Below are 12,080 nucleotides of genomic sequence, written 5' to 3' on the forward strand. Positions count from 1 at the left end.
GAGATTCAATGCTATCTCTCGAAACAAATTTATCGGGATCTACATATATATGCTCGATATTATATGTCTTCGAATTAAAAATAAAAATGATAGTGGACCTATACTTCCGTTACTTAGCTGCTCTCAACACAGTACTATCGTAGAATGTTGTGCCCCGGTTTGAGCCTGATACTATAATTTCTACTCATATACCCACTACCTTTAGAAGTAGCCTAGATCAAACTAAATTTAGTTCAACTTGATGTTTACTCAATTTTATTTTTATTTTTATTTTTAGGGTTTGAGCATTGTTGAATCCCTGTGGTTAAGTCTTTTCTTCATACTCACTAGCACCGTACCCACGGGAATGATGACCAGAATGACCAAAGGCCCCTAAGTTCAAGGCGTGAGTTGAGAGAGTCCGATTATTACTGAGAATTCAAGTCTGATTTCTACCAGGATAATCCCCAAAAATTAGCGGTTAGTAAGACATACCTTTCATGTCGTGAAAATAAAGTTTTAATAACGTAGTATATTATATCGCTACGAAACAAGGTTCACCCTACATATTCCGTCACGTGGTAAGTCCTTTTGAGAGAATGTCTGCTCACACGCCTCGGCAAGAAGAATCATTTCTACTTTCTGGGGAAATGACTGGTATGTATGTATGTAAGGTAAGAAGGCCAGAAACTGCGGTCGGTACCACCTCGGGACACGTTCCGGCCGTGGTCAAAAAAGTACACCTTTTATCATAGGCCGTAGAAAAAGCAATAGATGCAGAAAAATAACCTCAATTAATGACTGCGCGTTAAAAATCATTGACGCATGAAAATATCCCCAGACTAGAAAAAGGAAAGGAAAAGGAAGAAAAAAAAAATCGTTACTGTTAGATATCTATGTACTTTTTCCCCGGAATTACATGTACTACTCCAGATGGGAAAAATATAGAGCACAATAGGTACACAAGTCGACAAGAGTAGGTACGTCTCGCAAGTGAACCGCATAACCGCGGCAGCATCCGTTGTCACTCGCCTGTCTCAAACGCACATAAGTCGTCTTCATCCATCTAAAGATAGCGCCATGACAGCCTTGCATCCCCCCCCCCCCACTGTCTCCATAATACAGACCATCAAGGAATGAAAAACGCCAACGCATGCACAGATCAACACATAAAACTCGTCCAGCCATTTGCTAGTGATAAGTAGCTCCTAGGTATCCTATTGTCTTCCCCTTAGTATGTACCACACCCCAATAACAACCAGCCATTTCCAATTCCTTAGCTTATCGCATAGAAACCCGCCCTCCAACCCAACAAGAGAAGTGACAGGAAAAAAAGAAAAAAGAGTGAAAAATAGTGAAAGACAACGAAGTGGTGGTGGGGCAAAAAGCCAACTGTTCACTCGAAAACCAAAGCCCGCTAAATAGATGGAAAAAAAAATCGGAAAGCTGCAGAAGATATCAAAGGATATAAAAGCAAAAGAACCCACCCCTGTAACGAAAGGTGGAGGGGGGACAAAACTCCCACATACCCCATGTCCGACGTTCATACGTATCCCACAAACCCCACATGCACAATGAAAGGGAAACACCCGCCTATCTCAAACACCATCGTACATACCATAAATCCCCACGGAAATCATCTTCTCGATGGAACCCTGACAGAAAGAAACACCAAGGAAAAAGCAACATAGAATGCGGAGAAAGATGAATACACCCGAAACTGGAGTACATACAGCGGACTGTACCGCCCAAAAAGATCAATCACAGCCACAACTGGGTACATATAAAACTGACCCGAGCTTCAACTCGCAATTCGTCACTGACAAGTCTGAAACCAATATCCGTAGATTGAATTGGTACTTACTCTGTATCGTGACATGTCTTCAGAGATGAAGCCATTTTGTAAAAGAAAAAAGGGGACCTGAACAAAAAAGGCGAGAAATTACAACCTTTAAAATCGAAAGAAAAAGCAGAAAAGAAACCTTCCCTGAAGCAACGGTCGAAGATATAACGAATAAAGCAAGAAGAAACCCCCATGAAACATCTCCAACGATCCAATTCCATGCTACCGAATTGCCCTCCAATGTCCCCAAAAGTCCGTAACAATGCTCAGAAAAGAAAGACATGGTAAAATAAAGGATATAGAAGACGACCCGAAAACGGGCGTATAAGCAAATCGCAACCGTACAAAAGAGGGAATAACATAAAAAAAAAAAAAAAAAACTCCAGGATCCTTTGTACACCAAGCAACAATCCTTTGCTGCTTGCAGAGCAGACGGCGTCCACATATTTTTGCCGTGAAATTTTGTTCAAAAATAGAAACTTTTTTCAGTTTTTCGTGAAACAAACCCAAAAGAAAACACGCCATATCATCGACTCGCGGAAGTTACAACTGATGTAGGTTTATTCAAAATCATCACCACCTGTTGATTTAGATTAGCAATTGCTTTACATTCACTAAATACTTAAGAATAAATTACCTTCATCCATGGTGTCATTTCCATCAGTAATTTCCCGACCATTAATGTCAACGACGATCCTGCGTCCTCTCTTTTCTTCGGGAACCCCATCTCTAGCAGCACCAAAATCCAGCACCTGCCATATAGTTTTAGCCTGCTGCCTCCATGAAAATACGATTTGGGTAGGAGAACTAACCTCGATATAAGTAACATCCTCCCTCTGCACAGCTGCAACACATCTTCGTTCATTGAACTTCACCTGCCAAACTCCACTCAGATCCGTCAAGAGATCTCTAATGAAGTCTCCAGTCTGCACATTCCACATTTTGACCGTCTTATCAGAACCAGAAATGACCTTATGGCCATCATGCTGGAAACAGGTGATGGCTCCAGTGTGGGCTGCAAGTGTCTGTTTGCACTGGCCGGTTTCCGGATCCCAGATTCTCAGTGTTGTGTCTGCAGCAGCTGATACGAGTCTATCGTGGCTCAAGTCCAATAGACCGACGAGCTGGGTGTGTCCTTCGAGCGTGTAAATTGGCGATCCAGTATCGAGTGACCAAATTTTAACCAGGTTGTCCATGCTTCCACTAATACAGCGGTTGCGTTTATGATCCAGTACGACGCTGTAAACTTTCTGGGAATGCCCTCGAAGGGTGTGAACCGTCTCTCCCGTTGATATTTTCCATACCTTAACAGAGTAGTCATAACTACCACTCACAAGGGTATCTCCATAAGCAGAAATCGCGCGAACAGAGTGCTGATGTCCAGAAAGGGTGCGGACAAAGTATGGGTTGTTGTTAGGGTTCAAAAAGGCATCACCATCCTGTCCATCTCTTCCAGGCAAATAGGTCTTATCACCTGTCATTGGAAGTTTCCATACTCGCAAAGTCGAATCACGAGATCCAGTAATTATCATAGGCACTTTCGGCATAATTAGATCCTTGCCATCCGCCTTCACCCCGATCTTGGTCGGCATAAGGATTTGTAAGCAGCGGACAGTTGAGGTGTGGCCATGAAATATCTGCGTGCACTCTCCCTTGATGATATCCCATACCCTCACAGTCCTATCAGTGGATCCAGATACAAGTGTGTTTCCTTCATACTGCAGAGCCCAAACACCACCTTCATGTCCCTCAAGCTTGTTTCGCAATGCACCCGTGTTGGTATCGTACACGTTGATATTGGTATCATCGGAGCCTGTCAAAATCTTATCCGTGTCAAACTGTAGGCAAGTAACTACATGACGTTGGTGACCGCGGAAGGAGATATGCCTTGGTTTTACTTGCGGGCGAATCCAGCTGCGGCGGATAATGTGGTGTCTGCGATAAATCGATTTGAACAGGTGTAGATTCCTCAGCGAAGGCAGCCCAACTGAAGCCTTTGATCCAGCCTTCTCGGCCGCATGTGCCGCCGCGTTTGGACCCACGGAATTTGAGATGATTTCAGATATTATTTCGTTGAAATCTTCCTTGCATAGGGTTTCCACAGCCTCCCGTTTCTTTTGTTGTCTTTTTGAGTTAGCTCTAGTATTAATCTTTTTCTTCTGCCTTCCCATGGGTGGAGGTGTTGTGAACGCCGAGTTACCACCACTAGAGTGACGGCCTGATCGACTTGGGACAAGACCTGCATTAATATCCCTTTCGCAGTCGTCATTACCCTGGGGATCCTGGTATCCCCACCCTTCTCTCACTGCACGATCCAGCTCTCCTTCTGCCAAGACATAACCATCATCGTCAAACAATTTTTTCCAGGTCCACTCATCCGAGTCCACGATAACCCTCCACCGCCTAGAAACCTGAGCAGCATTACAAAGACTTTGAACATCAAGATACTTGATGACGTTTAAGGATAGTTCGGGGGGTAGTAGCGTCAGGAAGTCGCATTTCAGCGCAGGATTAACGACTTCGGCAACTGTTTGGAGGGTACTCTTTGAACATCGGCGGAGAAGTTGGTACATTATATAAGTCTTGACAGCTGATGGCATTGCATCAAAGGAATCAAGCATTTTAGGAATTTCCATCAGTCCAGGCGTGTATTGCTCCATAGGAGTTTGAAGTTGCATATGCTCTCTTCGTGGACTCAATATTAATTGGGTTGACTCATCCATCATCATATCCTCTTCACTCGGCGGTAGTTCAAGTGGTGAGTTGATGTCGTCTGTATCCATCGCCGAAAAGTAGCTGTTGCCATGAGTTAATGCTGCCGTAACCGGGCTTAGGCTAGGACTTGGTAGGCTAAGAGGTTGAGCCGCACTATCGTTACTAGATGCCATAGCCTCGGTGTCAACTTCGGGGGGGGTTGCAGCCACAATCGTTCCATCAGACGCATCATCCAAATCAACATCTTCTCCAGGGGTTGGAGTCGCGGCATTCATAACAGCATCCTCGTTATCCATGTCTAAGGGCTTAGTCCCGAGGCGAGGGGATAATGTTAGTGGTGTCTCTTGCTGATGAGTCTGGACTGGCGTTACAGACTGGGCATTTTGCAGTTGACTAAGTTGTTGATGGACGGGTCGGAACGGCCTGGGAGCGAATGTTGCGGTAGGAGGCTGACTCTCGGGACGTGTGGGGGTCGCCGGGGTAGCATTTCGGCTGGAACGCAGGTGTTTCCTAGGTGATGGTGTGTTTACCTTTGGGCTGGTGGTCCCTATGCGCGGCTTTCCGGTTTGGCGACGCTTGTTACTCTTCTGCATAGTAGCTACGCGTTCAGCAGCCTCTGATATTGACACCGGGGAAGCAGGCCTTTTCCTGGTAAATGGAATGGTGGCTGACGTGGGTGGACTCGTCAAAGGGTTTGATTCCTCAACATGTTCTTCTCCTCGGGACACTTTCCTAATCACGCCGTTGTTTTTGATGAGGTTGTATACGAGTTGATCGAGCTGACATTTGTCCACAGTCAATAAAAACCCATGAGTTTATCCAGGCCGATTGTAATCTTACCTCTCTAACGGACTGTTCGGGGTCATCAGTCTCTCTAAAGTGAGTTCTCTTCCCATTCAAGTCAAAGCATAACCTTTTGAGGTTTGAAGGTGTAGGAGTGGCCGCCAAAGGGAATTCCTTCGGGTCAAGTTCATTAAGATTTCTTGGTGGTTTCATAACCAGTTGTGGAAACGACATGGTCGTAGTAGTCGTTGTAGTAACTACCGTAGTCTGGGTTGTAGGAGCAAAAGAGAACTGCCCAACAGACGAGAAAGGGGCGATGCGAGGTTCACGACGAGATCTCTGATGCTGCTGTTGTATTATTGATGATGAGCCCGAAGATAACGATGCCGATGAAGACATATCGATCTGTGGCTGCTGTTGCTGCTGCTGTTGCTGTTGCTGCTGCTGCTGTTGGTGATGGCGGTTGTTCCGCCTGAGTGAGTTATGTACATGAGGTGCTGATGGCGGTTCCATGGAACGAGATTTAAGTGTGGGAATGGTATCCTTTTTATTTTATTGTCGTACAGAGGGAGCGAGACGATCTCTCGGGAATACAGGGCTCGTTTTCGATGAAAAAGCGAAAGGACCCCGAGGATTCGTGTACGTCTAGAGTAGGTATCAACGATTCTTTGATCTAGAAGTTGATGATGGAAATGGTTGTGTTATTGAGGTAACGAGACGTTGCTCAGCCTCTCCACGATGGTATGGAGTAGGAGAGAAAGGGAATATCCAAAAGAGTGGTTATCGGAGAGAAGGATATTGGGAGGTGGGAGGGGAGGGGGGTTGTGTTGAGTGAGAGAAAGTGTGATGGAGGAATCCGCTGGCTGGCGCCGAGCAACAAGAGGCAAGGAAGGGAAACGAGAAACGAAAGACTGGAAAGGGGGGGGGGGGGGGGTGGGTAGGTATGGGTATGCCACTCGTAGTGTTGGGTGACGGAGGAGAACGAGGAGGGGAGAGAGGATGCCGGCCGCTGCTGGTGTGCTGCGGCACTGCAGGAGGCAGACGATTACGGCTTTTGAGTCCCTTTCCTCCCTTTCAAATATTCGTCCCTATCTCCACTTTCTGTCTCTTAGTCTTCTCTCTATATCTTTCTCTCGAGGTTTTCTCTCAAAGATATTCCTTTTATTCGCTTTCGTACTGTTCTGCTTAGGCCCGTTGATTCCACAATTCAACGATCTTTCAATCAACCTCCCCGTTGTCAGTACAGGTAATCAACAAAGTAGCCCAAAGAAATCAAAAATCCGTAATATACATAACAGAACCAGGAGAATCACAACGCAATCAAGAGTGAGGGGAATAGATATGCGAGGCAAACGCTGGAAATGAATGGGGACCAGCAGCACCACAGGCGAGGATGTTCCTCCGAATCTCCACTCGCAGCAGCAACGACCATCTCCTCTAGGCCTAAACTAGCCATACCCGGTAATCCCAACCCTCCAAACTGCCAATTTTTCCCCGTCGCCCCCCTTTGTTGCTAAGGTATTTTCGCCTCGCCTTCTTCTTTTCCAGTTGGCTGAAAATCTCTTGCCAAACGGCCTAGATAAAATCATCAAACTGTTCGTCAGCAAAATCAGACACCCCCCCCTCCAGGTAAATAAACATCTATGTTAATAATAACCTAAACCCTAACCTTGCTTAAACCCAAATATCGGCGGTTTCCAATATCATGGCCCCTTGCATCGTCCAATAGTGCTAATCATTCTCTCGTGTTATCCACGACGAGGGGGAAACATGTGTACCTGCTCATTGATAAGTCGAAACTTACCTCTGTCCCCTAAAGCCGTTAAATGGCTGTTCTGGCAATGAGAAAAGTAATAACTCCCCCACGCTATATAACATCTTGATATGGCCCGCAGACATCGGCGATGAATAAGTGCCGAATAGGAAATGATTGCGCTGAAAATATCCGTCTCTCTTGTCGCCTCCCCGCCGGCTAGCTAGTCATCGGTCCGGTTTCTGGCTGGCGGGAAAATATTTAGCGAGAAATTCATGAAAATTCCGTGGGGACTCAGAATTGAAAAACTAAGGACAGAAGAATCTTGAGGACCCCACACTTGCGTGTCTAGTACAACGGCAACCAGCGCAAGAGTCACAAGTACATGGGGTGTTTGTAGTTTCGGGAACAACAATAATCCGGGTAACAAGGGGTATATAATAACCTCGAGCTCTTTGAATATTAGATCTCTCGACGTCGGAGTTACGCAACTACCAGAAGAAAACTCGCAGACGAATAGCTGCGGGAGTGCCAGTTTAAAACAAGGAAAGGGAATTGGAAGTGCTGGCAACTGCACCATGCCTCGGCTCCCGGCACTCATCAGGATAATTAAATTATATCTCGCCATGGCACCCCCAAACACGGCCAACGACACCAGCTTGCTATACGCCTCTTTATTCTCCGACAAATCAATATCTAGACAGTACTTCAGTATATACTACTATCCAGTAAGTTTAGAAAAAGTTTCGATATAAATATTCACCACTAATCTACTGTCTACATCCTCTTCTTCAAATTAAGGAGCCCGGCCAAGCATAACAAGAGCCTTTGACGGTTCCATATCTCTTCTGAAACATGCCTACTCATCACAGGATGATATTCCCATCGATCACGAAAAATCACTCGACACCTTTCTTAAAGTTGCCGCATGAGTCATTTCTTGGCGAACCAGGCGAATCACGATCTGGGAAACTGTTTCAAATCCGTTGTCGGACCCGTGCGTAGTCTCGACCGCCTGGCTTTCAATTAAAACCATCCCAGCTCTCATCCAACTAAAACTTCATCACGTCCTATGTGTAACTAGGTCTGTTCTGTCTAGCCCTAGATACCGATGCCATCTTGGGTACTGTGCTCAAAACGATCGTGGGGACATTTTCCTTCCTTGAGTTGAAAAGATGACCAGCGCTTTGACCGTATTTGACTCCAAAACGATTCGCGGGGGTTCGGCAAAAACCCCTAGGCAGATCGTCCGGGGTAGACGCACTGCAGACACCCCCCACGTCGCTACCATGTCTTGCAAGTTGCGGCTCTTTAGCTGGTCACGAGCCCCCGAATTAGCAAATAAATAGCACTTGAGTTATTCTAGTGTCGCTTCCAAGAAATAGGATAAGTCATATTTTGCATATGGATCAGGGCCCAAAGATATAAAACGCGAGCTATAAAAAACAATCGATACAAATTGTGCAATCTGTGAGATCTAATATGCGTGCGATAACCCTTGGAACCCCTTGAGCTCTCTCACTACGGGAGGGGAAACATGGAGTGTTCTTCAAAACTTTAAATCATTATCAAAACTAAGGCCTCCTGAACCGACCCTCCCATTCAGATGTTGCATAAAGTTTTGGATATGCCGGATAAAGGACGCATGGAGGAGATGCTCTTGGCACCGGTACAAAATTTATGATATAAAAAAAAATGTCCTGCGTCCCTCATCTCATGCAAAAAAGCATCCCCTATCCTCTACCAAACGACGAGGTTTAAGGCTTTCAGTGCCGTACCATGGGTTTCGTCACGGACGATCACTCGGCCACCAATTAAACCGCCGGAGAGTTGTTCGGGCTAAAACACGTACGCATGAGTTAAAATTTCACAAAATAAATTCAGGTACGCCCTATATGGAGGAGAAGCAATATATGTCCTGCCAAGATTATGGGGCGCCTATGCACACAGTAAGCTTGATAACACTCCTCAATCGTCACTGCGTCCACCTGCCTCATCAATCTCATCAATAATCAACTCTATTTCAGTTAATCAGTATCGGAATTAGAATCCTGATTTGTCTATTACGTGAGTCAACTTGAAGGTTTTCTAGACTCGGGATGTCACCGCGGCGACCTTGTAGTATACGAAGGGCTCTCCTTAGCTGTTCTTTTCGACTTCCGGACAATGACTAGAAATAGATAAATACATTACGAGAGGTTGCATACGTATACCGAAACATCAGAAAAAGATCGGAGTGATTCAACAGGGGAATTATACACCAAAATTTCAATATCACCGCCCAAATAGCATTGCCTCCAGTTGGCTTATACCCTCCTGTCTTGGAACGAATATTCTCGGGTTTGGCGGAATTTGAGCTATGTGTATCTTGGGATAGCATATTCTATCCCGCCCTACCCAGTGAGTGCTTCTGGCGATCGGGTTTCGTCACATCCAGATCATAATACTATCGGTTTACAAGTTATTCATAACACACCACTCTACGAAGCTGTCTGTGATGGATCTCGCGACCAAAAGCGTCCAGCTAGTGCACCCGAGCGCTCCTCGGGAAAGAAAAAAATATTGGTGTAGTTAGCCGCCATGGTATACTTGGTGTATATGTTGTATACATACCGCAGCGATTGATTCTAATGACTGGGGATTCATACATGGGCCCGCGTTCCCTGTTGCTCATTTGATTGTTTGTCTTGATTTCATGTGAAGCTGAGCTGAGATGCTGGAGGCTGCGAGTCACGGATCTGCTGGGAATGAACATGCGTAAAGGTGCAGAAACAGATAGGGATGATATGGGCTATTTACACATGTATATCACCTTTTGCGCTCTCCCCACATATACGTTATGCTCACAGACTCACAGACTCACAGTTAGGTGTACATGTGTAAGTACACTCGAAAAACTCCATAATAATGATGAATATTGAGCTCACCTACCCTGGCCTAAGACAGCTAGCTATGACTAGGCACCCTTCAATTCATGCCGGATGGCCAGCTACAAAATGGAGTTTGTCAAGTCTGTCGAGAACAACGTGATCGAACACATTATCCGGAATTTAATCTTACCTATATTCCATTTTCGGGCCGAGGCGCAGCTGTGCCGAGGTCTAGGGTGAATATTCAACCAGCACTATCGTTTATCACAAGGCTCTTCGTCACAGATTATCACTCGCACGCTTGACTCGGCCACCAAACAAGATTTCGGTTCCTTAATCACAGCAACATACCGAATACCTGCAAATATTTTCCGAAGTAAGAATGAAACCAACAATTACAAAAAAGAAACTACAATACGTCTAAAACAGCTTCGGCCAAAACACCGGCGTATTCCTCTTCCACGCCTCATACTCCTTCCTGCCACCAAACCTCTTATCATACTTCTTCTCCGACAACGGCACCCCGGACACCCTCGTCAACAACAAGTACGTAAATACGGGACTCACTACACTCATCATCACGCCCACCGCGGCACCCCCGTAAAACTTCGCACCCATCCCACCTACCAGCCCTCCACCCAGCCCAGCAATTACCGCACTCCCAATCCACAGCGTCGTCTCACCGGCGTAGTTTGGATGCCTACTGAGCGCCCATAGGCCCGCGTGGAGGAAGTCCTCGCTGTGTTTATTGGCACGCTTGTCGGCGGTCCAAGAGGCCTTTTGACGGTCGGCGGCGACCTCGAGGAGGAAGCCGCTAACCCAGAGGGTGAGGCCGAGGTAGTCGCTTGTGCGCAGGGGTGGAAGGACGGCGGCGGGGAGGCTGTTTGTGGCCATGATTGGGAGGGAGACAAGTGTGATCCAGGTGGCTTGGGCAAAGAAGGCGATGGCAAAGCTGGTGGGCTGGGGTGTGTTAGTAGGTCATCATGAACTGAGTGGGGAAAAAGGGGGGCGGGGGTACGTTTTTCTTGATCTTGTCGAAGCGCGAATCACTACCGTCCCGTAGCACCCGGTTGAATAGGAAACTGCCCACTACAATTATTGACCCCGGTTAGCCTCCCGCCATAGCTCCCAGCCAGCAACCAGTGGAGAACAAAGAAGTTAAGTTATATGCACATACATCTCGCCGCCCACAGCGCGGTAAGCCCGCTGAGTATCAGCTGCCGGGGATGAAAGTCGGTGAGTGCAGGCCATACAGGTATTGGCAGACCATCGGCGGCAGCAAGGCTTCGGGCACGGTAGGCGGGGAAGTAGAGGGAGAGTAGGGTACACGAGAGATAGGTCAGTGAGCCGGAGAGGTCGTAGAAGCGCTCCGTCTGGAAGATGATGGAGGGGATGGCGGCGGCGGTTTGCAGGGCGTAGATGAAGCCAATGGTGGGTAGGAGGGTGCGCGGGGCGGGGTTGAGGGTGGAGAGGAGGGGCATCGCAGATATATGTGGGTTTGATTTGTGGAATTGGGTTAGTTTGTTACTTGTTTTCAGTGAAAATTTGTTTTGTTTATTGGTTTTGGGGGGTTGGTATGAGATTGATATTGGTGTTATGATATTATTATTGATATGTACAGGATGGGGCAGGACAGAGGAGTATTTGAAGATTTTTTGGGTTTTGAACCGTGACGGTTCGGGTAGACATGAGGCCGGAATCGATGGGTAGATGGGGTGGTGACGTTGTGGATCGCGCAATGGAACGGCGGGCAGCGATCAGTGCAGAGAGAGACAGGCAACTATTGCGCGAGGTGAACCCCTGCCTCCGCTGCTTGCGGTTGGGGAATTGGGAGCGGGATATGGGCGGTGGTCTAGGCAAGTACAGTCTGCACTCTAGATCTGGAGTAGTGAGGTACGCAGAAACACACAATTGGTATGGATACATGTAGCTCTGTAGCAGCTAGCTCATGGGCCCTGATAGCTAGCTCGTAATTATTAGTAGACATCTTGAACAACTGGGTTAGAGTGATGCTTAACGTTGTAGACTCAAGGTATCTGTGCCATGATACACAGCCATTATGGAAACAGGCATAGTCGCAGTATCGACGTTGGCGATACCGCACGCAGAGCTCGATTCTGGCCGCGAACGACAGTCG

General features: G+C 46.8%; 4 protein-coding genes across 4 annotated transcripts; 1 reads left to right on the top strand and 3 right to left on the bottom strand.

Moving 5' to 3' along the window:
• Window positions 1-2,382: 2,382 nt before the first annotated feature.
• Window positions 2,383-5,833, bottom strand: LAJ45_06593 (uncharacterized protein; the record flags this gene model as incomplete). The annotated part of the gene is made up of 4 exons (XM_046116156.1): window positions 2,383-2,402; window positions 2,460-2,574; window positions 2,635-5,316; window positions 5,378-5,833. 4 exons carry the CDS (start codon window positions 5,831-5,833, stop codon window positions 2,383-2,385), a joined length of 3,273 nt encoding a protein of 1,090 aa, XP_045970817.1.
• A 930-nt stretch (window positions 5,834-6,763) lies between these two features.
• On the bottom strand, window positions 6,764-7,219 carry LAJ45_06594 (uncharacterized protein; the record flags this gene model as incomplete). Its single annotated transcript, XM_046116157.1, has 4 exons — window positions 6,764-6,895; window positions 6,990-7,051; window positions 7,125-7,126; window positions 7,197-7,219. 4 exons carry the CDS (start codon window positions 7,217-7,219, stop codon window positions 6,764-6,766), a joined length of 219 nt encoding a protein of 72 aa, XP_045970818.1.
• Window positions 7,220-8,968: 1,749 nt separating this feature from the next.
• Window positions 8,969-10,103, top strand: LAJ45_06595 (uncharacterized protein; the record flags this gene model as incomplete). The annotated part of the gene is made up of 7 exons (XM_046116158.1): window positions 8,969-9,022; window positions 9,101-9,140; window positions 9,451-9,473; window positions 9,535-9,563; window positions 9,796-9,876; window positions 9,931-9,952; window positions 10,016-10,033. The coding sequence occupies 7 exons, from the start codon at window positions 8,969-8,971 to the stop codon at window positions 10,031-10,033; spliced, it is 267 nt and encodes an 88-aa protein (XP_045970819.1).
• Window positions 10,104-10,363: 260 nt separating this feature from the next.
• LAJ45_06596 (uncharacterized protein) lies at window positions 10,364-11,424 on the bottom strand (the record flags this gene model as incomplete). The annotated part of the gene is made up of 3 exons (XM_046116159.1): window positions 10,364-10,903; window positions 10,962-11,032; window positions 11,121-11,424. The coding sequence occupies 3 exons, from the start codon at window positions 11,422-11,424 to the stop codon at window positions 10,364-10,366; spliced, it is 915 nt and encodes a 304-aa protein (XP_045970820.1).
• Between the last annotated feature and the right edge of the window lie 656 nt (window positions 11,425-12,080).

This window comes from Morchella importuna, assembly GCF_003444635.1.
Source record: "Morchella importuna strain M04M26 chromosome Unknown Morimp01GS019, whole genome shotgun sequence".
Taxonomy (NCBI): domain Eukaryota; kingdom Fungi; phylum Ascomycota; class Pezizomycetes; order Pezizales; family Morchellaceae; genus Morchella; species Morchella importuna.